General features: G+C 47.7%; 1 protein-coding gene across 1 annotated transcript; it reads right to left on the reverse strand.

Annotated features, from left to right (window-relative positions):
• Positions 1-20,312: 20,312 nt before the first annotated feature.
• Positions 20,313-21,261, reverse strand: LOC102571157 (olfactory receptor 13H1). Its single transcript, XM_006261245.4, has one exon. The coding sequence runs from the start codon at positions 21,259-21,261 to the stop codon at positions 20,329-20,331; it is 933 nt and encodes a 310-aa protein (XP_006261307.2). The 3' UTR covers positions 20,313-20,328.
• Between the last annotated feature and the right edge of the window lie 4,106 nt (positions 21,262-25,367).

The following is a 25,367-nucleotide window of genomic DNA, read 5'->3' on the forward strand; positions in this document are numbered from 1 at the left end:
GCAGAGAATCAAGGGGACCTGCGCCCTGCTTACAGGCTGCAGGCCGGGCGTGGGGGCGCGGAAGAATGGCCGGCCAAGAGCCAGGGCGCTCGTCTCACCAGGGACTTGGGGATGAATACATAGCCTTCTCTCAAAAAGGACGGCAGTAACCCTTCATGCGAGCTACCCAGTGGCCACAAGAACATGCTAGTCACCCAACAAGAGGGGGCCCTACCCTGAGATGCGCTGAGGTCTTTTTTCCAAAATGATTAGGGGTGGCCTAATGCACCCCCAGGCCAGAAGGGGCAAGAATTTATAGCAGTGCTTAACCCCCTAGGTGAGGAGCTGGGAGGAGAAGGCTACGAGGACGCATCTCACCCCTTTTCCAGCACTGGGAAGAAAATAAAGTACGCTGCAGCGATTTTAACAACAAAAAGAAAATAACACACGCTTTCGTTCCCAGGCACTCCTCTCTCTCGCCATCCACACTCTCACGAGGGGAAAAAGACTGTTCCCAGGCTGGAAAGGAGCTCCATGCCGTAAACTGCTTCACCTCCAGCCTTCCACGGGAAAATCCTCCTCCGCTCCCAGGGGGCAAGAAGGCTGAGACTGGCACCCTCCTTACAGGGCCTGGCCCGCCTGGCTAGTCACACTGCCCATGGGGGGCAAAAGGGAAAGGCCCAGAGCCGGCTTACAGGGCGGGCTGTCAGCCGGACCATTTCAAGGTATTTAGAACAGAGAGTTTCTTTGCAAAATCCAGCCTCGCCCAATGACCGCGTCACACACTTGGTGACACAGGCAAGCCCGTATTCAGGAGGGTCTTCTGAAGTATTCGTATGCAAGATATCACACACAGCAGCCCGTGCACCCTTTTAGCAGCTTGAAGCACTATAGCATCTTCTTTGGAGCATCAGTGGCTTGGTTCTGATCCTGAAATCTAACCAAGCTTCATCCTGGGTAGGACCCAAGGCAGTTGTCGCTTAGGGTGCTTTCTCTTTCTCTCTGTGATCTAAATGACAGCTCTAATTTACGCTTGCTCATAACCGCTTGCCCAGGCTAGTGTGCACCATAACTCAGGCTTCCTCTTGCCCTTAGCCTGCCTTGGGCATTGGGAAATGCTTTGCTACCTGCATAGGGCAGCGTGACAGCATTTTTGTGCCAGCAGGGACTGGTCACACTTGGAGATGCCAGGTGACAAAAATGGCTGTTGAACAATCTGCAAGGACAGTGCTTGATTTTAGCCTCGCTTCACTTGGGATCCTGCCCACCAGTTCTCTGAGGCTCCTCAAGTCTGATTTTCTCAAGCCCAAAGCCCAGGGTTTACAGTTTATTGTGCTTCATCCTTTCCTTCCTTTGGGTCATCAATCACCTTCGCAGGGCAATGTTTCCAGGAAGTTGTGGAATCTTCTTCCATGGAGGTTTTCAAGAAGAGGTTGGATCCGTCTGGGCCAGGGATGATCCAGGAGTAGCTTTCCTACGTTTGAGAAGAGGGTTGGACCCAATGACCCTTGACGTCCCTTCCTATAATTCTGTGATTCAGACTCGCTTCTCAGTGGGAATCACAGCGGCTTGTACATGCCTGCCTGCAAAAAGCATCCTTGGATAAAATACATGGGAACGCACTCAGCACTCAAGGAGACAATACACTCGCTCACAATCATGCAGCATGTCAGGACTGCATGGGCCCGTGAGCATGTTGCTTGCACATGAGGGACAGAGAAAGCAGAGAGCATACTTTCTAGCAGGAAACCATGGTCTTTCCTTCGCTGTTCTGCTCTCTGCAGATTTCCATGTAACCCATCTGAGCACTGCTGTAGCACACAATATCTTCCGTCTGTGATTCACCTCACCTCATGGTGAGAATTGAGTGTGCAGGGCAGCGTTTGCACTGGCAGGGTCTGGTTTTCAGTTTCCTTGGATTGTCTGCAATGCCGTGTGCTACCAATGGTACTGTGCCTTGAAGAATATACAGATGATCTTTGTTCCTGTGTTAAATGGTTCCCTGCTCTCCGATCGTAGGCCATGAGAGGTCGTCCTGTTGCACAGGCCATCTTTTCCTTTGCAGAGGAAAGTGGCAAGGTACCTGTGATCAAGTGCTCCACCGAACACCTCGTCCCAGGGCTTCTGCATGGGTTATATGTTGATTAAGCCCAGGCTTGTGAAAGACTTAAAGGAAAAGGCTGAGGCTTTAAACTTGAACTTCAGAAGCATTTGTGATGGGTGCACAGGGGCTAAAAGGAAACCACAAAGATTTAATTAGCAATGAATGGCAGGCGGAGAAAAGGGACCTACTTTTCTATGAGTCCATGTTATAGACATCCAGAGCGGCTGGAAATGGAGAGGCTGAGACTGACATACCTCAGTCAGATATATGTGCTGAGACCCCTGGCATCTTGCAGGGCAAAGCAAGATCAGAGTGAGACATCCACCATAGCTGTGCACAATTGCAGCAACAGCTGCCGGGAGCTGATCATGTCCGGATCCCTGTCTCCTTAGAGCAGGGGTGGGCAAAACACAGCCTGTGGGCCACATCTGGCCCACCAGGCCATTCTATCCGGCCCACAGGGGCCCTAAAAAATTTAGAAAATTAATATTTATCTGCCTCTGGCTGCCTGTCATGCGGCCCTCGAGGGCTTGCCAAAACTCAGTAAGCAACACTCCACTCAAAATAGCTGCCCACCCCTGCCTTAGAGCATGGTCAGCATGGAGCCAAACACATCTGGACTTGTATTAGTATCGTGGTGCAATGGACACACAGGGCTATGCACAGAGGATGGGCACGGAGGCAGCTCAGGGTTTTTGTTTCCCCTCACAACGTAGGCTTCTCCCTCATCCTGTTTGATATGGACAGTTATTAACAACCTTGTTGGGGTGAGAAAACAGCCCCTTGACGCTCACACAGAGAAGGACTGAGAATCAGATAGCTACATCCCTTCCCTTTCCACTTATCTCTAAAACTGCAGACACTGAAGGTTTCACAGAAGCCCTGACTAAGGGTGGGGAAGGGGGAGGAGAGTGGGAGCATGTGGGGAGGATGTCCACCGGGCAACTTGCCGTGGTAGACTCTTATCCATGTTCAGTTCATACCTGTCCAATAAGGCTGATTTCCTTTAAGCTTCAGCTCCTGGACCCATTGGAGTAGGTGAGATTGTCAAGTGTCCTTAAGGAAGAGAGCAGCGATGCCTTGGGATTGCAGAGATAGGCTTATCAATGTGAGCTTTTCAGGTCAAAACCCTCATTATCTGTAACGTTGCATTAATCTGAGGGTCTGGTTTATGGTGTTTAAGCATCTGGGGCAGGCAGGAATAATGGCTTCTTTGATACAGGGGACCCAGGCCCTCCTCTCCCTAACCATAACATACAAGGCAGGGGGTTTCCTCCTGCTCCATGGCTATGTAACCAGCACTTCAGCACATAAAGATGAACTAGCATGTGGCTCTGAGTGTCTACATCCTTTGGGCACCTGTGAAAATCTCAGTTAAAACCTGCATTTAGTTTTTCTTCTTGATAAAAGAGATGAATTATCTATTAAAAAATGATCATTTTCTGCAGGTTTCCACACTCCCATTGTGAATCTTGAACATACTGCTTGGAGGCTACCTCTAGGAGGGGGCATGCATGCATCTCCCCATCTAACGGGAAAGAAGTGAATCCTATTGCAGCTTCGGATGCCTTTTCAATTAATCTAGGATGTCTCTGTCCACCAGCATTAGTGGTCATCAAGCTGTTCTGCGATTAGATACTTTTGCTTCATAGAGTCATAGAAAAGCAGGGGTAGAAGGGACTTTGAGAGGTCACCTTGTCCGACACCTCCACCTGAAGTAGGATCTTCCCTATCCAAACCATCCTATACAAATCCATTGTCTAACCTATTAACAAAACTATGCAGTCAACCCTGACACAAATCATAAGACATAACACCCCAATCTGCAACACAGGTAAAGCAGGGGGACCGTGACAGCCAACATCCTGCTGCTGCAGAAGGTTGTTAATGTATGGTCGTGAGGGCCACAGCCTTCTCTACAGAAGTACGACAGACCACACTAATCTGACCAGGGATACAATTCTTTCCTGATCCCAAATATGGTGACTGGGCCAACCCTGAGCAGGGGGACAAAACCCTCTAGCCAGGGACCTCTGGGTTTCGGTCCCAGCAAAATCACTGAAACATCCTAGTCAGAATTGCCCCTGATCCCCCACCCAACCTCCCTTGCAGATCTAATTTCTATGATTTCTATGACCACTGTTGTCCAACCCCTCTCCTCTAGTGATGGAGAGTACACAACTCCTTAGACAACCTATCCCACTGCCTCACCGTCCTAACAATGAGAAAGCTTTTCTGGATATCCAACCAAAACCCAGCTTGCTGAAACGTCAAGGCTTTGATCCACGTCCTACTCTCCACAGCAAGAGAGAAAAGGTGCTTCCCCTCTCCTTTATAACAACCCTTCATTTATTTGAAGACGCTGTTCATGTTCTCCTTTAAGTACCTTCTCTGCAAGCTGAACATGCTTATTTCCTTCATCCTCTCCTTGCATGATTTGCCTTCCAAGCCCTTTCATCATGTCTGTCACCCAAGTACACTGAATCCCTTCGAAAGTAAATGCTAATATAACCGTAGCCATGGTACTACCTGTGCCAATGTCCGGATTCAGGGTCCTGGGGTGTCAAATAGTCTCGGTCAACATCCCAGCTCCTAAGGTGGGGCCACTTCTCCGTGGCGTGCTGCCTTGTGGTCTCCCCACACACTGGAGTGCATACACTCTAACTATTGACATGGTTTATTATTTACAAAACAGTCAACATATGAAGGCGGTTAATAGCAGAACAGTATCTCAGTAATCACATTGTCCAAGGCAGGTACCAATGCACTAAAACACTCTGTACAAATTGAATCAGAGTACAACTCCCCAGTGTAAACCTTGGACTGCAATGATTTCAGCAGGAGCACACCGGGTTAACAGGTCATCAGCTCTCCTTCTCCTTCACACTGGCAACATAATAGCCATGGCTGGTGCTGTGCTCCAGAAAGTCCTGCTCTCTGCTAGAGCCCCTTGGGGAGAGCAGCTCTCCTCTGCTCCATGTCTCTGCTTTCTGCAGAGGAACATATGCTGCCCCTTTTCCCCAAAAGCCCCTTTCTCCAATTCCCAGACACAGCCCCTCCTGCTGAGAACTGAAACAACCCTGCATTTATCATCCACCCAGGCCCAGCCTGCTCCTCAGCTCCCTCTCCCCAGATCCACACCCTGCCCTCCCTCCTGGGCAAGCCTCCCTTACACCCTTGCTTCCCTCCCCTCTCCTGCCTCAAGAGCCAATCCAAAACATGCGTATGTTCTTGCAAGCAGCAACTTTCTGCAACTTTCTGAAGACTCCCACCCTGCTTTGCAGGGATCTTGAGCCCTGCTGCAAATCCATGTAAATGTAGATGTACATGTTTCTGCCCCCCCCGGGGCTGCCTCTGTTAGAGTGACAGCATACCATCTTTGTTCTCCTGCAAGCTTAATGAGTGTGTGTGAGGGGGGGTTGAGTTAAGATGTGGACCTGCCACTGTGGTCTATAACCAGTGGTTTGGGTTGGGACAAAAGGGCAGGAGAAGGTCCCAGTGCTGCCCAGAACAGGGCATAGTCAGCCCCCAGAGCAGGGTGGAGACTGGTCCCAGTACAGAACAGGGCAGAGATGGAGCCCAGACAGAGGGACAGAGACCAGAGGCTGGGGCCCACAGCCCTAAAGGGCGAGACAGGGGTTGGGTCCCAGTTCCATCTCTTCTGCTGCCGTCAGTGCCAGTTGTGCGCTACACCCATCCCTTCCACCTCATGCACCCACAGGAGGGGCTGGACCCTGGTGCAGAGCAAGTGCCCCCCTGCTGCCAAGTCCTCAGTGCTGTCACTGAGCTGAATTTCTTGCTGCTTTCTGCAATAAACTTTGGCAATTGCAAACTCACTCAGAGTGTTTGTGGGGGCTCGGGGCAGAACAGATTACCCACTTGGTCTCCAGGGGCTTGCGGGGAGCGTGAATCATGGGGTGGTATCAGGGCCCTTTCCTATTCAGCATGGTGTTCCCCTTCCCTGCATCCCCAAGGGGAAGGAGGGGGTCATCTTCTGGCCATCGCCAGTCCAGTGCCACAGGCTGCAGCCTACTTTTCTGCCTCTCATTTACAGCCCAGCACGGTGAAGCATGGGCTGGGAGACGCTTCCCGGGCTGTCAGAGCAACAGGGCTGTTTCCTGCACTTTGTGTGCCTGAGCAATACCTGCCCCAACCCTGAGTGTGAGGGTCCTTCATGTGCAGCAGGGAATGACCTGGGTCCCGTCACAGCTGGAGCTGCCAGGCCAGCCTGAGGAAACCCAGGTGTCCAGGCAGGGCACAGGATGATCCAAAGCACCAGGGATCCTTTATGACCCCGCAGCTGTGAGTGCATTGTGCTGGGATCGTTGCAGAGTCTGGGCCAGGCAACACCAAGAGCAAAACTTAGCGGGACAGACAGCACCACATTGGTGGGCTGAGGGGGGGCCCTGATGCTCTCCTCAGACACTCAAGCCTTGTACAGGCTTGCGTTGCCTCATGCATCATAGCTGACCATTCAGCCCAAGCAAGGCTGTGTGTGCTGGCACCCGATGGCTCTCCCTTCCACAGGGCCATCTCCCAAGCAGCCCAGGGCCAGGCCTTTCTCTGCCAAGACAAGCCTGTGAACACAGACTGATCCTCAGGGGGTTCCTAGGAGCTCACTGGCCCAGCACTGGGTAGGGAAATCACCCACAGCAGGACTCATTCAGCAGCTGCATGCATAGCTGGTCAGCTTCATTTCCATCCACGGGGAGATGAGAACGGCTAAACATTTGGTTAAAGTGAGCAGGCCCCAGGCTGGACCCCAGTATAGGATGCAAGGGAACAGGAAAGCAGTAAACAGTAAAGGGTGTTGGGATTGCAGAATGGGCACTGTGGTAGCTGTGGAGTCGGAGGGAGGCAGGAGTAAAGGGGTGGTCAGAGGCATGTGCCTGCTCTGCTTTTGAGGGCTCAGATCCGTCCCTTGGTGTAATGAACAGTCCAGCTGTGATCACAGCAGCTGGCAATGCTTCAAGGGGAGCTGTAAGTGAACAGCTTTCTCTTGGGGTTGCCCAGGACTTTGCTGACAGTGGCCCTGGGCTGCTGCTTGCTATAACATAGGCTCCTGCTATTGCCCTCTTGATCCCCGCACACAGCCTTCACCTTGTTCTTGGTGGCATGGAGGAAAGTGTTGATCTCCTTGCTCTTGTCATTGTTGATGTCCCTCCTCCTCACCCTGCTTTTGCACTACCTTCCCTTGGTTTTGGTCCTGGGAAGGAGGTAATACTGCTGCAGGAACTTCTCCTACCCGGGCTTGCTCTGCCCAAAGTTTTGCAGTGCCAACAGGGGAGCCGGCAGCACAGCGCAAGGTGAGGAATGCCCCACTTGGATGCCACGCTGCTGTCCAGGGGACATGCCTCCAACAGCAAAGAGATTGGTGGAGGGAAAGAAATGGGGTTGATGTGTGGCAGCGGGTCGATCTTCTCCTGCAAAGAGGCAGGGGTGATGCAGAGGGCTGTGCAAGGGCTGGTGGTAGGGCAGGAGATTGCAGTACTGTCCTCAGAGAGCTCTCTCTCTGCCAAATGGATAAAGATGGTTTTAACAGGATTAGAAAGGTAGAGAATGAATGCCATCTCTCTTTCTCACTTCTATCTCTCATACTTGCATCCTTTAATATCAGAGTACAATGTCGATCAGGCTTTTATGGATCAAAACTGAAGGATCTAGATTTATGTGCCAGGATAAAACCTGACCAAAACTTTATACAAGAAAGAGCTACCTGCAAATATTCCTTCATAAGAAGTTGGGTAACAGCTTAGAGAAACAAGGCCACGATATTGAGCCAGTCATGTTTAGGTTCTGGTTTCTCTTTCACCCACAAGCAGCAAGAGTTTGAGATTCGCTATTAGCAGTAAAAGTGGAATGGAGACGTATGATCAAGGTTCAGTATGGCTTAGCAAATGCCACTATAAACAAAATCGTACTGGTTTACATGGGATTGTTGTTCACATCGATATGGGCTGAAGCTATCCACTCAGAGCTCCTTGCTATTACAACCTTCCTCGTGGTGTGGGTTTGAGCTCTCAACCTGATCTCAAGGTCCCATATTGATATACAATGTCCTTGATCTTATTTGCAAAAGAAAAGCAACGCAAAGAAATGCGAAGGGGGCTGTGGATCAGGAGCGAGTGGAACAAGCAGAGCTTGCAGTAGTGCAGGGCATGGGCATGGCTGTAGGGGAGGTCACCCTTAAGGTAATTCATGTCCCCACAGGTGGGGGGCATGGTCAGGCCCGGGGGTGGGGGGAGACATATTTGGCCCTTGACGGCAGGAGAATAGGGTTCAGGAGGAACCCACAGACTGAGAGCACGTGAGGGCTGCCTTTGGCCCCCGGGGCAGCCTCTCTTTTCTCTAATCAAGCAATTGCATGCAAGCATAGCAGATGAGGGAAAAGGAAGGGGACCCTGAGACCCAGGAGTGGTTTGGCCACCGGGGGTGTCACAGCAGCCCCTGGGGCCCAATGCTGTTACACCCAGCCCTGGAGGAAGTGCAGAGACAGTCGGTGCCGGCTGACCTGGAGACTGCTAAGATGAGACTCTCAGCAACAGAAAGAGGCTGAAAAAGGACGACTGAGAGTCAGGACTCTCAGCACAATACAAACCAATCCCTCCCACAGTTGGGAAACAAGCTGCCATCTTAGATATGCCTTGCTTTAAGGGACTAGTGTCCAAACACTGGTGCCTCAGGGTGATCTTTAGAGATGAGCACGTCCCTGTGCCCCTGCTCGGGGTGAAAGTGGACACTGCTACATGTGTGCAGACACCCCACAATCCTCAGCCACTCGCCCACCCCTGGGCGCACACCCACAATGTAATTGCATGTGCCACCTTAGACCTATTTCTGCCTGACATTAACCAGCGTGCTCGCACAAACACCCCAACCAAGATCAATATCTGGGAGCTGATTTAAAAAAGCTAATTTGGCCTTTGCCGGTGTGGATGCTCAGGTCAGGATCAACAAGCACCACCAACTTCAGAACCCCTGTGAGAATCCCTGGGACCATGAGCAAGATGGTTGTGATTGAACTGCACATTGAAGGTCACACTCCTTGTTACTTGTGCCCTGTTCCCAACCCCATGGAGAGAAGCAGGATTGAAGGAGCATTTCAGATAGCCTCTACCAACACTGTGAAATGTCTGAGGACAGAGAACCATCTCTAGCTCATGCCTTGCCATGGACCCCTGCGTGGTGTGGCACTAAGGGAAGCAGGCATCTGTTCCTCATGCCTAAGCATGGTATTCCAGCACAGCCAAAGCCCGGTGCCTCAGGCCTTTCCTGCTGTATTTGCCCCAGAGTCTACGTTGTCAAACCTTCCAGGGATGAAAGGTCTTAACAATTACCTAGATTGCTGAATCCCCATTTTGCCTTCCTGTGTGCTTTCTCTCGGCTGCAGCTGATCTGCTGTTACCCATCTCAGGCTAGTAAGAGAAATGGAACTTGCTTCATGTCCGGGGATCAACAGTAAGGTTGGTGTTCACGCCACATGAAAGCAGCATTTGAAAAGCATAAAGCAAATGCAGAAAGCCTCCTCAGCTTCAATTTTACCTCATCCTTCATGCTCCCTAAGGATGTTCAGGAACCAATGTCCTGCTGCTGAGGCATATGTGGGGCTGGCAGACAGCATGCCATCCACTATGCTCTCCACAAAGTCATGGGCTTGGTTTGGTAGAAAGTATTTGCCAAGGACTTGGAAACAAATTGAAAGAATGGAAACTGCACTGAAGTTCTTCTCCAGGTGAGAAAAAAAGTGAAGGCCAAGAGCTGCTGAACAAAGGACCGGGGTCCCAACTAGCCTGGAGGTGGGCCAGGGCTAGATGAGCCATGGCAGATGCTCCATTAGGGATCTGTTCTCTAATGGATTATGGAATACAGAAAGATCCCATGCTAATTACTGATTTGTTTGATGCACTGGGCAGGGGGAGTATATCATTAATTGTCCGATTCCACAATGATTGCACACTTAGTTCATACAACACAGTTTTATTTTAAAATTCCTTACTACACATATTACATTGCTTTGCTTTAAGAAACACCATAAACATCAAGAACACGATAACTATGTATACTAGGAGCAATACTCCAAATGCACTTCCCTCCCAAACAATGCTCTAAGAATTGGTATTACAAGAACAATTACAATTACAACTAATTGTGAAATTTGAACTAAAAAAGATATTGCTATTATTATTATTCATGTTATACTTACAATCCTAGGATTCCGAGAAGCCAAATACCCAGATATACTTTCATTCTTTAGTTGCAGTTTAATGGCCTGGCCTTGCTAGTGATAGGAATGAGTCCCCTTCCTTCGGTCCCACTTGGGCGCTCTGCAGCTTCAGCGGGAACTGTGGGATTCATGTTCATGGAGAAGGTGGTTCAGGTGATCAGTCTGATTCGGCCTACACTTGTGATTCTTCCTTCGGTGTTCTGCAAGCGAGGTTACCTCCAAATTGGGACTGTAGATTATGGCTTATATAATGGGCGAGTTGCTGTCATGGGCCCCTCCTTCCCAAACTCGTCACTACTCCCAAATTTGGGCTCGGATCTTATGTCATGGAAATTTTCTTGGCGGGAAAGTTTTGACCACCGAGTGAAATTTTCCCCTGCAGTGAACTTTTAGTGCCCTCTGTTTCTGGGACTTTCCATACCACTGTGGTGAACCTTTGGTGTCCTCAGTTTCTGATTAGTTGTCTAAAATCCTTTAGGCTTCAATTTCTCGGAATTCTAGTTAAGTTTTGATTCTGGCCTAAACTGAGTAATGGGCATTTATTACATGTAACCTGTAAACTTATCATTATGGTGACAGGATCTAGCTCGTCATTGGGAATGGCAGCTACCTGAGAGTTCAAGATTGATATTAAAGGGTTTTGCTGTGCAGATGCCTCTGCCCTATGGCAACCTGGTGTATGTGCAAGACTGCGAACCCTTTGCTTGAATGTTGCATCAGTCTTCAACGGAGAGAGCATCATTTGAGAACACAACATGAACTACAGCCAAACTGTGCCCCAGGAGATATCAAAACAGGCACACAAGGAGACCAAGTCCTGGCTGTGGCCCTCATTCAGGTGCTGTACTGACAAAGGTTTCTTCTTTTGTGCAGGGACAGAACTATCTACAAGACTTTCTAATCTTGCTCTGACTTATTCTTTCTACCATGGACATGGGTAAAAAGCAGCAGACAGTGGATGAACTAGAATTGCCCCAGATGCCTCCCCCATGCACTCCAAAGAAAGAGCCACACCATGTCTGAGCAAAGGAATGGACAGTCAAGGACGCCCAGTCCCCAAAGTATCCACACCAGTTTCTTGAGACACTGACCTTTGCCATGTGGGAGGATGCTATAAGCACAGCTTCAGGGTTAGAGGCTTTGAACTCCTCATGGAGACCTCTCAGCACCTCCTCCACTGCATCCATGGCCATGGACTGGTCTGGAATAAATAGAAGGAGGAAAAAGTGCCTGAATGATGTCTGAAACCAATGCAATGTCATAGGCACTGTGGTCCAAGAGTGATGCTTGAGGTCTGAGTGACTTCAGTGGGGTCAGAGGTGCAGTGGGATCAGAGCTGCTACAAGCCTCTCCTCGTACCCAGGACCAGGAGCCTCCTGACCATCCCCTACAGCTCCTCCCTTACCTCCAGATGATACCAGCAGCCCTCCAGCCAGGCAGTGTTGGTGCCTGACCTTCAGCAGCAGAACTGCCCTGTTTATATGGGCAGCCCCACATCAGGCACCTGGCTGCTGCCAGCTCCAGGCCCTTAAAGTGGCCGGCACAAGCAGTGCCCTGCCACAGTGTGGTACAAAGAAGAAATGTATAAAAGCAAATAGAAATATATCTTTCTTCCTATATAAATCCAATAATGTTGGTGTGTGGTGCAAAGAATAAATGTATAAAAACAAATATAAATATCTCTTTCTTCCTATATACATTCTGTAATTTATGTCTGTATGTATGCTGCAAAGTTTTAAATGTATAGAAATAAAATATAAATGTATTTGCCTTCCCATATAAATTAAATTCTATAGTGTGATCCTATCCAATATAATTATAACATTAAAAAAAATCAATAAATATAATAATAAAATAAAAGTGTCTAGAAGAAATAAAAAGCCACAAAGATATTCTGAAATCTCTCTTGCTAGCCTAGCCTAGGCTAGCAAGTAGGAAATCCTTCAGAAGATCAGAGCTAGAGCCTTCATTGCCTGGCGCTGAGCTGCTGGAGCACACAGCTCAGTATAACTGACACCAAGGCAGAAAGCAGAGCAGTTCACACAATGCTGCCTTTTATGCTGTTGTTCCATCTAGGGCTGTGCGAGTCTTCGGATCCCGTTTTGAATCCGGAGCCGCTTTGGATGCTTTGGCGTCCGAAGCGGCACTTCTGGATCGAAGCGAAATCCCAGCAATGGTGTCCGGAGTGGGTCACAGGGAGGCACAGATTGCTTGCACATACACATGCACGCATGCACGTACACAGAGACCCAGAATATAGAAAAAAAATCACAATGGAAGAAGACAGACAGATATTTACAGAAGAACAAGACACAGATAATATATTGAGACACAGGAAGATACACAAATAATTTGATTCACAGCACAAGACAGACACAGATATTCACAGGAGAACAAGACAGACAGATATACAAAAGGATTCACACACGCACACACACACACACCTTTTGCAGCACAGGAAAGATCAATATGAAGCGTGCTGGAAAGGCAGGTGCCAGGTCTTCTGGCGGGGGAGGGAGAGGGGGAGAGCTACAGCTGTAAGCCTCCCCCCCGTCCCAAAAACAGACGCATTCTCTTCCCGAGCAGCCGTGACATCAGTGCTGCCAGTGGAAACCAGGGGGTGGGAGCAGTGTCTGCACCTGATGTCCCTGCCCCTGCACCACTTCCACTCAGTCCAGAAGTAGGCACCAGCAGTGGAATCACTGTCTTCTCCACCCCAATTTCAGCTCTCAGTGTGAGCCTCCCACTGCCAGAGGAGGAGCTGGAGCTGGAAGCAGGGATGCTGAGCACGCTGGCTCAGGCAATTCTGGGGACTGAGGGGGAATCAGAGTTTGTGCTCCACACCCTCAAGTCTCCCCTAGACCCAGGTCTCCTCTGGAAAGCAGCACCTCAGAGGAGGCTGAGGTTGTGGAGGCAAGTGGCTCAGCTGAGGCAGCTCCTCCTGCTGTTGAGCCTCAGCCTGCTGAGAAGGGGGAAAAGACAGGATCCTCACCCTCAACCCAGAAGTGGGGGAGTAGTGTAGTGTGGGATCATTTTGAGGTGGCAAATGATCCCAGGTTTGCCATCTGCCAGCACTGCTGAAGGCACATGAGCCATGGCAAGGACATGAGACACTTCTCCACCACGGCCATGCTGGTGCATCTGAGGAGGCAGCACCCCTTTACCCTTCTTCCTGCTCAGCCTGGCACCAGTGCGAGTGTGCTGAAAGGGAGGTCCCCCGCTTGCTCCAAAGCCCCCTTACCTTCAAAGCAGAGGCAGGCCACCCTGGACCAGTGGGGGAAAGGTGGACAGAAAGGGGGGTACGTTTCCAAGGCGTGTGAGATCAACCAAAGCACTGGGGAGATGCTTGCTCTGGATAGTCAGTCCTTCTCCCTAGTTGAGCGACGAGGGTTCAGGCAGTTCGTAGCACTTCTGGCCCCATTTTAGAAAGTGCCTGCATGCACCACCTTTAGCAGAGCAGTGGTGCCCTCTGTGTATCAGGCATGCAGGGAGTACTTGAGGGAGGAGCTGTGCAAGGCAGGGCCACAGGTAGCCTTGCACTTCACCTCTGACATCTGGAGCAGCTGGGGTGGCGATCCCTCTCCCTCACAGGGCACTGGTGTGCTCAGTCAGGCCGTCAGTGGACTCTACTGAAAGCTGAGGTGCTGGATGAGTGCCACATAGCAAGGGAAATCATGGGGACCATGAACCACATGGTGCAGGGGTAGCTTGTTGGGCAGGCTGAACTCACCTGCGGGTTCATGGTCACTGACAATGGGGCCAATATGGTGAAGGCTGTCTGTGATGCCAACTTCGTTGGCATCTGCTGTGTGGCACACAGGCTGCGCTTAATAGTGAGGGAAGCCTTGGAGGGGGACAGGGCTGCCAGCGATGGTGCCACCACCACTACTGCTACAAGCCAGCTGATTTCAAAATGCAGGAAGGTGGCAGGCTACTTCTACCGCAGCATCAAGGGGAACAAGATGCTGTAGGAGAAACAGGCAGAGCTGAGCATCCCACAGCACAAAATCATGCAGGATGTGGAGACTGGGTGGAACTCCACATACCTGATGCTCAAAAGGCTGGTGGAGCAACAGAAGGCCGTCCATGAGATGGCCTTGCTTGGGAAGATAGGGATCAGCACCCCCTGAACAGAGCTGAGTGGGGTACCATCTGCCAGATGTTGGTGGTCCTCAAGCCCTTCCTCGAGGCAACCAAGACCCTTAGTGCTGGCGATGCCCTCCTCAGCCAGGTGATCCCCCTAGTGAGGGAACTGGGGACCCAAATGGAGAAGCTCTAGGGGATCCACGTTCCTGGCTGGGGCAGGCCGCTGTCCCCAGATGTGCAGGCACTGGTGAGGTGGCTGAAGGAGGTCATCAGGAGACAGCTGGATCCCTTGTGGTCCAGTACGGTCCACATGACGGTGGGCATGTGCGACCCAAAGGTGAAGGGGACCACATGCACTGGCAGCATGAAAACCCTTGATCTGCAGGTGCTGGTGAACAAAGTTAGGGAGGCCGAAGTGCAGAGGCGAGGGGATGTAGAAGAGGGGGACCCACCTTCCCATGCCAGCACTCCCAGCACCAGCACCAGCCAGTCTCCTCCACGCCAGCCACTGCCAATGTGGGCCATGGGCACGGCTTCAATGCTGGGGCCCAAAGGCACCAGACCCCAGCCTTGGGCAGGTAGCACTGAGGCTTTGGTGGCTACCTATCTCGCTGAGGATGTGGAGCCACTGGACTGTGACCCCTTGGCCTACGGGGCAAGCCGCAGCCAGATGTGGCAGGATCTGGCCACAGTTGCCTGGCAACACCTGTCCTGTCCACCAACCAGTGTTCCAAGCGAGAGTGTGTTCAGCATTGCTGGGGATGTTGTGACACCCCACCGCACCTCCTTGGATCCTGCTTTGGTGGAGCAGCTGGTGTTCCTAAAGGTGAACCTCACCGTACTGGGGTTCCCCAAGCTCCACCTGCAGATGGACCAAGTGCCACCCTCCTCACTCCGTCTGCACCAATTTCCATTTTTGAGGTTTTGAAAAGCCAAGTAATGCCCTGCTCTCAGCTGGGGGGAAGGGGGTGGGGGGAACACTAACTGCATCACCAGCCCGCAGAAGAAGAACATGTCCACGCTGAGCTTTCATTCAGGCTGGCCACACTTGAGAGCTTTGCATTCCCAGTCGTGAGGGCTTATATTTTACAGACTGGTGTCCTTTGATATGCAGATACAGGTCATTGACAAACAGCTCTTCCAACAGAGAGATAGTTGAAAACCTCCTCCAACAACAAAAAGGGTTCTTGGAAGCAGGATGTGGATACAGAGGACAGGACAAAAAGTGATGTGCTTCAAATGCAACACGGGAGATTTAGGTTACATGGTAGAGAAAACAGATTTCCTAGAGAGGATATCAAACATTCATCACTGAAAGATGTGAAAAAATGTTTAGGATGATTTAGACAGAGGTGATCTATTCTAGAGAATGGGAGGGGGAGATGAAGGGGAGCAGTGGGGCAAATGAACCAGGTGACCTCCTGAGGCCCTTTCCAGACCCACATTTTTATGACTCTACATTACTTCCCTGGATGATGTGATAGTGTGCTTAGATTCTGGGAAATGTCTAGAAGCTAGGAAGTATGGCTTCAAGAAACACTTGCAGAGAGAGAACAGTACATGAAATCAAGAGAGAAAGCCTGAATGATGAGTGTCACTTTTTATTTGGTGTTTGCTTTTATTTTATGCCCAAACGGCAAACAAAAAGAGTTAGGGTTAGAAAAAAACATGGACAAAACACAGAGAACTGAAATGTTAATATCCCAACAAAGAAATTGTGTAGGCAAGTTTGTGGACGTGATTGCCTTAGGAGTTCATTACGTTAATTGACCAGAGTCTCTTCACACCTTTTTACGCTTCCCACTCACTTGCAAAACTGTGTTACCCTCTTGGCACATCTGGGCCGCACAAGTTTTCTTCCTCTGTCACTAGAGGATATTGCTACACTGTTCCCTCTTTCTCATGGCATGCAGGCACACAGCTTACTTACCCTGGTATAACTTATCTGTTATCCAGTGGACAGGAATGCTTTCCCTAGGGAGCAGTTCCCACCTTGTGGTTGGATAAATTCATAGACTCATAGAAAATGAGTGCTGGAACTTGCAAGGGACCTCAGGCAGTCACATCTAGTCCAACCTCCTGCTCAAAGCAGGACCATCCCCAGCTATTTAATCACACCCAAGGCTTTGTCTAGCTGGGTGTAAAAAACCTGCAAGGATGGAGATTCCACAACCACTCTGTGTTTCACTACCCTCCACCTGAAAAAGTTTTTCCTAATATCTAACCTAAACTTTCCTTAGCTTAGCACATGGCTGGATGCTGAGTGCAGGGATGGGGACCGTGGGGCAGCAGTAGCTGCTGCATATGAGCTTCCCCTGCCCCCCACATCTGGCTGGGTGGGCAGCACCTGCAGGCAGCATGGGATGTGCGGCAGCGCTCTGTCCCCACCCGCCTGCGTGTACCCACCATGGCCTTCTTAAGTACCCCCAGGCGGGGGGGTGTATTCCCAGTTGACAACCCCTGCTTTAAGGGTATGGAAAATATTTTAATGTAAAAGTTATTTAAAGCATTTTTATTTGAGGTGAAATACATACAAAAGTTAAAGACTCTGGCACATTAAGGAATTATGGGTGGTGGGAGCGTGCAGGGCTCTGCTGTGTCTTCTAGCTGAGCTCAGCCAGCTTGCCCTGCATCAGCCTGCTCCAGTGAGCCCCCTGGCACTACTCTCCCTGGGAAAGGCTGGGGGGACTGGGTTTGGGTCAGAGGCAGGCTCATGGGAAATAGTTGGGGCATGGGTAGAGTTTTAGTATCCCAAGGGAAAAAAAATAAAGAAAAAAGAAAAGCATTTGGAGCACTGGACTGGAATCAGCAAAGTACTAATTTCCATTCAAAACTCTGCCGCAGGGTACTGAGATAAGAAGGAACTGAGTGGGGAGAGCACGCCCTGCTGAGCTCCCCTCCCCACACGGTCCTGCATTGAGCTCCTGCCTTAATCTCTGCAGCAGAGGTACTTGCTATTGAATACACTTTGCTGCGGCTCCTATGTGAAAGTCCCTTAGAAATGTCTTTCTCCTAGTCATGTCTTAAATAATAGCACCATCTTCTGGACAATGACTGCAAGACCTCTGATTAGCTGTGGTTCTCAACATTTTTAAGACTCACAACACCCCTTATAAGACTCAAAGAACCCCTTGATGAATGCTAGCTCTTAGCTTTCACTCATTTGTGGACTATGGAAATATAATAGAGCAATTCTTCTGTTGCAAACAACTCAGGAAAACCGCAACAGATCAGAACTATTTTTGACACTATGGGTTCCTCTTTGAAATCTTGGGTTTATCTTGTGACTTATACCATGATATTTGCACACTTAACACTGCTTATATTGCATAACATTCCCTTACCCCCCTTAAAAGGATCTCATGGCATCCAAGGGTGTTGCAACACCTGGTTGATAACCATGGAGGTAGTGTAGTCCAATATCAAAATGTAGCATGTGCCAGCATGCAAAAATATACTGGTGTATGTCTACAAGACTCCAACATGTCTTGAACTATCAGTACTTACTGGGGTTGGAAGGAACCTCAGGAGGTCATTTAGTCCAACCTCCTGCTCAAAGCAAAACCATCCCTAGCTACTTTATCCCAGCCGAGGTTTCGTCTAGCCTGGCTGTAAAAACCCCTAGGGATGGAGAGTCCACAACCTGTCATGGTAACCTGTTCCAGTGTTTCACTACCCTCTTCCTGAGAAAGTTTTTCCTAATATCTAACCTACACTTCCCTTGCTGCACCTTGAGACCATTGCTCCTTTTTCTGCCATCTGCCACCACTGAGAACAGTCTAGCTCCATCCTCTTTGGATGGCTATTATGAAATCCTCCTTCAGTCTTCTCTTCTCCAGACTAAATAAGCCCAATGTTTGGGGGTTTTTTTTCCATTGGGATACCAAAGCTCTACCCATGCCTCAAATACCCACAATAAGCCTTTGCCTATGCTAATACTTCTTACAAACTTCATACATGTTTACATATTTCCATTGGCGACATTTAGGGGGTGTACGCAGGTGCACGTGCACCCCCTGAGATTGGTGGTGCACCCCCTGAGACTGGGCACTGCCAGTGGCATCTGCAGGTGGTCGCTGATCACCAGTTGGCACTCGCCATTGTCCCCCCAACACTGCCGACTCCACCGCGGCTGCCTGCGGGAGCTCCCCACTCACCGCTGCCATGCCCCTGCCACCAGCACTGCCGTCACCACCTGCGGGTAGTCACTGTGCCCCCCAGCCTTGGGAGGCATGCAACATTCATGCATATTTCTCTGTCTCTTTATTCATTTGGTGCTAGTACAATACGTTTCTGGCTCTCCTTTCGCACTTTTCTATGCCCATATTACCATCATGTATTTCCTGAAACATGTCAGGCGGTTACACCTCTTGCATCACAATCCTATTACCTTTAAATGTTAAGTCATCCATTAAAGAAAAGCTCTGATTTGAACTGATACTATGAGCTAAGAATGTGATGTCCTGGCCATTTTAATGACTTTCTGTAATATTTTACTTTTGCTGTGATTTCTGCAAATTCATTCCACTTTAGTTTTGGTGCAGTAGTGCAACTGGGGGTGCATGACAGAGGCACCCACTCTGGGCACCATCATAGAAAGGGCACTGAAATCATCCCACACCTCTGCAGAGTCTGTCTCTAGCAGCATACCCATGCCAGATACCCCAAAACAGTCCCTGGATGGAACTCAGCATGGACTGTTTAGGACAGTGATTCTCAACCACTTAGCCATGTCAGCTTGTGTGCCTTAAGATACTTTCAAGGGTGTTACAAAGTGCCACATAATGTTAGCAGTATTAGGTGTGCAAATATGATTCAGAAGTTAAACCCAGAGATTTCAAATAGGAATTCATGATGTTAAAATCATTCTGCCCTATTGTGGTTTTTCTGTTCTCATTGCAACAGAAGAATTACAAGACTGAGCTCATAGGTGCTAGCCACACCTTCAATTTAAGTCATGCTGTTATTTTTTGTGTAATAACTTTGTGTCTTATTCCTAGTTTTAGCACACCATTTATTATGTGCATGTGTGCCATATTAGTGTAACATCTGCTAGGGGCCCAAGATGAACTCCTGCAACAAAAATGTTAAAATTGTGCCTTCACAGCTCCCCTGCCCACACACACACACCTTGTACAGCAGCATCTGGAGGGTAATCTCTTAAGAACTAGTCCCAGGTACCAAATAAAGGACTACAGTGGGATGCTATGGATCCTTTCTTTCCCCACTGCTTTCCCAGCTGCCATATGGCTACATGGTGGGCTCTGATACATGTTTATACTTGTGACATGCGGAGTAGGGTGCTGTCTCACATGCCCCTTCTTGCTTTTCTGTACATGGGCCCTACAGATTCATACCAGCGTCTTCAGACTCATCTTCAAAGTACCTGTATCTAATTTCAATTACCAGTAATTTCCCTTCTGCAGGTGGACAAGATAAACTATTCTTTAAAGGCTCCTTTTCCAGTGGGAAAACATGTTTTATGAATTGGAAAATAAACTCAGAAAAACTTAGGAATAAGACCATGCGCTATGCTATAGAAGAAGGCAAACCCAAACAAACAACCACACAAAAACCAAAGCCCAATCTAAACCAGGGGAAAAATTCCTTCTTGATGTGAAATTTGGCAATGAGTTGGACCCTGAGTAGAGCAGCAGGACCTTCTAGCTACAGATCTCTGGGTTTTTTCAGCGATGGCAGTAACATCAGCAAAGCTTACTAATTAATAAAACATCTATTAGTACATTATTAAATAAAAACAAATAATAAAAGGAATTTTCCTGTCAAAAGGTAATACATTTTCACTTAGAAAAAAGACATTGTTCATTGAGAACCTCCCAAAAGAAAGACCGAGTGGCTTTAGTTTAGTCATTTAAGCGTTTCCTGTAGACAATCTAGAAATGGATTTAAAAAATGAAAAAAACCTCAAATCAGTCTATAACTTCCCTTTCTTCTCAGCCATTCTCCTCAGAGCCCCTTTCACCTCCTGGTTTCGTAGTGTGTAGATTAGAGGGTTTAACATGGGAGTCAAGACCCCATAGAACACAGAAATGAATTTGTCCTGCACTTGGGATGACTTGGACTGGGGTCTGAGGTACATGAATATGGCTGTGCCATAGAAGAGAGTCACCACCGTCAGGTGGGAACCGCAGGTGGAGAAAGCCTTGGACCTGCCATCCACTGAGCGGATCTGCAAGATGGTTATGATGATGCGCATGTAAGAGAAAACGATGAAGAAGAAAGGGGCAAGGAGGGTAAATGATGCACTGGCAAACATGAAGACTTGATTCTTGGAGGTGTCGGAGCAAACCAGCTTCATTACAGCAAGGACTTCACATGTGAAATGGTCTATTTCATTTTGCCCACAGAACCGGGATGGCATGAAGAAAAAGGGGAGGACTGTCAGCAGGAAGGCAACTGTCCAGGACATCAGGGCCAAGTGGATGCAACGTGACTTGCTCATGATGAGTGCATAATGCAGTGGATTGGAGATGGCAACGAAGCGATCATAAGCCATGACTGCCAAAAGGAGACACTCGGTGGATCCTAAGAAGAGCGTGCTTAACATCTGGCAGAAGCACCTGACTAAGGAAATGGTGGGTCTTTTCACCAAGAAATTTATCAGCACTTGAGGGATAGTACTTGAGGTATAACAGATGTCCAGGAAGGACAAATTGCCGAGGAAGAAGTACATGGGGGTGTGAAGATGTGGATCGCACGTGGTTATAAGGATGATGAGGCCATTTCCAATCAATGTTATGAGGTAGACCATTAGGAAGAAGCTCAATAATGACATCCTTGTTACTGGGAGAACTGGGTACCCAGTGAAGATGAACTCTGCTACTAGGGTCTGGTTCTCTCCACCCATGTCCTAAACCTAGCATTATCTGTAATCAGCAAAATAATGGAAAATTAATCATTTTAAGCATGCCAATAAAAATTAGATGCAGTGAATTCTATGTTTCCAACCTTTGCTTCAGATACAAAGATAGATAGGTAGACAGACAGACACATCAATACACATGTGGATATATAAAGCAGAAAAGGATAAAATATTTTATAAAAGTATGTTACACTCTTTAATCCAGTGAATGATTAATTTGTACAATATATTAATTACATTTTTGCCCATATTTTTGTGTTCTGACAAGATTATACCATAGGAACCATTACCCTGAAGATTTTTTTTAACGTTGTTTTGCTTGCTCCACACACATTGTTACTGCCTCTGTGGAACCACTGGGTTTTAATCCCTGTAATCAATTCCTGCATTTTATTTAGATTTATTACATTTGCATGTTGCCCTCCCCAAAAGAACCTCAGAGAAGCTTTTAATAAGAACCAGATAAAGTAGAGATAGAGAAAAATAATATCATATGTGATAGAACAAACGCACTTACAATGCCTCCAAACTTTACCTCATCTGCTGAAGGCCTGCCCAGGTACAAAGGTCTTACAGTGCTTTAGGAAGATATATTTGAGCTCTACTTTTGAATGTCATAACCATTATCCTTATTTCTATATTGTATAGCTACAACTTTGGCTGGCTGGATAATAAAAAAATAAACAGGCAAAACTATTCAGATGTCATTATAATAATTATTATATCACAGGATTATTATAATATGATATAATCATATACATATATAGTTCTATAAACATCTGAAAATGTATTTAATAAATCTAATATTAGATGATATACACAATCAGATATTTTTTAATATAATACACAAGGAGAACTATATTAATATATATTAATACAACATGTAATATTTTTTATTATATGTGTATATGCATATTTGTGTGCATGTATATGCATATGGGTATGTAATGGGAGTAAGATTTATTTACACCAGCTCCAGAAATGGTGCCATTGACTGTAGTAAATCGGTAGATTATTTGCACCAGCTCAATATTGGGCTCCATCAACTCCAAAGAGACAATGGAAATTTTTCACTACATAGAGTTCTGATTCTGTCTGTCTGCATATCTTCAAAATACAGATATTTTGCAGTGGAGGAAATAAAGAAGCAAATAAACAAGCAGATTAATACTCACTTATCTCCTTCTTCCTAAAATGAGAGAAATCACTAAGACACTTCCCAGTACTCATGGATCATCCAGTAAAGAAAGAAGGAATCCCCACAATTCTTCACCAATACTTGAAAATATCTAGCATATCTGTTTTAAATAATACTTATAAATAATAATAAGTACATCAAATATCCCAGTGGTTCTGATTGTGAAAGTTTGCCTACAAAATTGATTCAAATGCCTGGATGTGAGAAAGAGTTGCTGTAATTACACTGCTGTTTTCTTTAAAAAAAAAAAAAAAATCTAATTCAGTAACAAAATCAAATATCAACTGTTGCATAGAGTTGAAGGGATTTTTGCATATCAATTCATACCAGAATAAAAATTTAAAAAATCCAGAATATGTGTGTACACCTTCTGTATGTTTAATAAAGAAATCATTTAAATGGGAGAGAACGGTATTTTTTTGAGAGGGAGAAGAAAGAAAGGCAGACAACTCAAATTTCTGTCTCATTCGTTTGCTTGAAAAGGTGGTAGATAATTAGTCTCAGGCTAACTCTTTTACCTTCACAAGGAATCAGCAGTCCATAGCTAATTTAAGAGGATCCCTTAAATAATACCGAGAAGTGTAACAAAGTTTTGTTTCCTTTAATTAAAGCAAAGGAAAATGCTGTTGGTTAACTAATTGTGTAATCCCTCTAGGAATTATGACCTAATTTGTTAATTTAGAGTATTCAAAGGGGCTGATTTTTCTCATATACTATACTGTGAGTCGGGGATTATTTCATAGGAATCAACATAGAAATTTGAGTTTTTCTCTTGTTACACATTGCTTTTAGGCTGTACTAAGTTTTGGGACTGTTAAGCAATATTAATATTAGAATGAGCTTTGAGCAGTCCCACATTCAGGCTGAGTGCCCAACTGTGACTTGTCAGTAGAGGGCTGGTAATCAGGGGTGTGACTGGGAAACCTCACCCTCCTGGTGAACTGTAGGGGTTGGTTGTGGAGGCAAGGGATGCAACCCCAGCACCTAGGCTAGCATCCTAAGGCATCCCCAAGCCATAAGACACCCCAGAACCTAGAGCCCTGCAGCACCCCAAACTATAAGCCACTCCTGAACCCCAAGTCTCCCCCAAGCCATGTGACACTCCCCTCATCCCCAGAATCCCAAACATACCGCCACCCACCCTTTCCCTTAGAGGGCAGCCCAGCACTACTGAGATTTATCAACAGTGAGTGCTGGGTTCTCCATGCCTCTCAGATCAAGGAAGGTTTCGTAGTTTCATAGTTGGTAGGGTTGGAAGGGACCTGAGCAGATCATCAAGTCCGACACCCTGCTATGGGCAGGAAAGAGTTTTGGGGTCAAATGACCCCAGCAAGGTGATTATCTGGCCTCCTTTTGAAGACCCCCAGGGTAGGAGCCAGCACCACTTCCCTTGGAAGTTGATTCCAGATCCTAGCCGCCCTCACTGTGAAGTAGTTCCTATGGATGTCTAGCCTGAACCTACACTCAGTCAACTTATGGCCATTATTCCTTGTTACTCCCAGTAGAGCTTGGGGGGACAGGGACTCTCCCATGGCCTGCTGGTCCCCCTTGGCCAGTTTATAGATGGCCACTAGATCTCCTCTCAGCCTTCTCTTGTGGAGGCTGAACAGGTTCAGGTCCCTTAGCCTCTCCTCGTAGGGCCTGCCTTGCTGCCCCCTGACCATGCGGGTGGCCCTCCTCTGGACCCTCTCCATGCTGGCCACATCCCTCCTGAAGTGCGGCACCCAAAACTGGACACAGTACTCCAGCTGCAGCCTGTCCAGTGTCTCATAGAGGGGGAGGATCAGGTGTCATCAGAGCTGTCCCAATCTTTTCCCTGGATCTGAATTTGGGTTGAAGTCACAGACTTTAGGGTCATTTCACTATAGTGGTGCACAAAGTGGTAGGGACTGATCCTTCTCAAGGATCTGGGTCAGCTCTTCACAGTACAGGATGATGATTCTCGCTACACCCAAGACCTTGCTAGCATCCCTGCCTCTTACATAATGTGATTTCAGGGACTTAATTTTGGTCCAGATATGAAGACATTCCTGATGGTGCTTCTAAGCCACTATCTGAGCTGCAATCCTCGCATCGATTGCCTGTTTCTGCTTGTTGCCTTTCATGTCCTTGGCAGCAGTGGTGATGGTCCTTGCCTCAGCCTAGATTACACGGCTACAACCTAAACCCCTGAAATTGTTCAGGCATGTATCGATTTATGGGAACAACAGCAGACGGAAAAGGAAAAAAGAAAAGAACTTAAGACTAACCTAATGGCTTTGAAAATTCAGGATTTAGAACAAAAATGGCGTACTGATCCTCGCCCATACACCCAACCTCGCAAAGACTTTTATCCTGGGGCCCCAACGTCCGATCAGAGCTCTCACCCAAATTTTAGCTTCAGACCAAGTGCACCTCCTTTTCAGCTGCATTCCCAACGTGGACCGTGTCCAGATGACATTTGCAATTATTGCAAGCAAACAGGACATTGGAAAACAAACTGCCCAAACCGACCTCAACCAGTCCGCTCTCTAGCTTTCCACTCTCCAAAACCTCCCCAATGACGGTTTTCAGAGGCTTCTGTATCTCCTGATTGTGCCTTACTAAATTCTCTTGTAAAAGCCTCTGAAGACGCTAGTGTAACCATAGTGGTCAATGAACAACCTCATGATTTCTTAGTAGATACGGGAGCCTCTATGTCCACTATAAAGTGTGAGGAAGCTAAGGAACTTGTGCCTACAACCAAAATAGTTAATGCAATTGGAGTAGGGGGTCAGGTCATTCCACATGTATACGCTAACCCTGCTCTTGTTAAAATAGGACCTCTGTCTGCTGAACATGCCTTTTTGTTAAGTCCTACTGCTCCGGTAAACTTGTTAGGAAGAGATTTGCTGTGTAAATTAGGTGCCACAAT

The sequence above is a fragment of the Alligator mississippiensis genome, chromosome 7 (genome assembly GCF_030867095.1).
Source record: "Alligator mississippiensis isolate rAllMis1 chromosome 7, rAllMis1, whole genome shotgun sequence".
Taxonomy (NCBI): domain Eukaryota; kingdom Metazoa; phylum Chordata; order Crocodylia; family Alligatoridae; genus Alligator; species Alligator mississippiensis.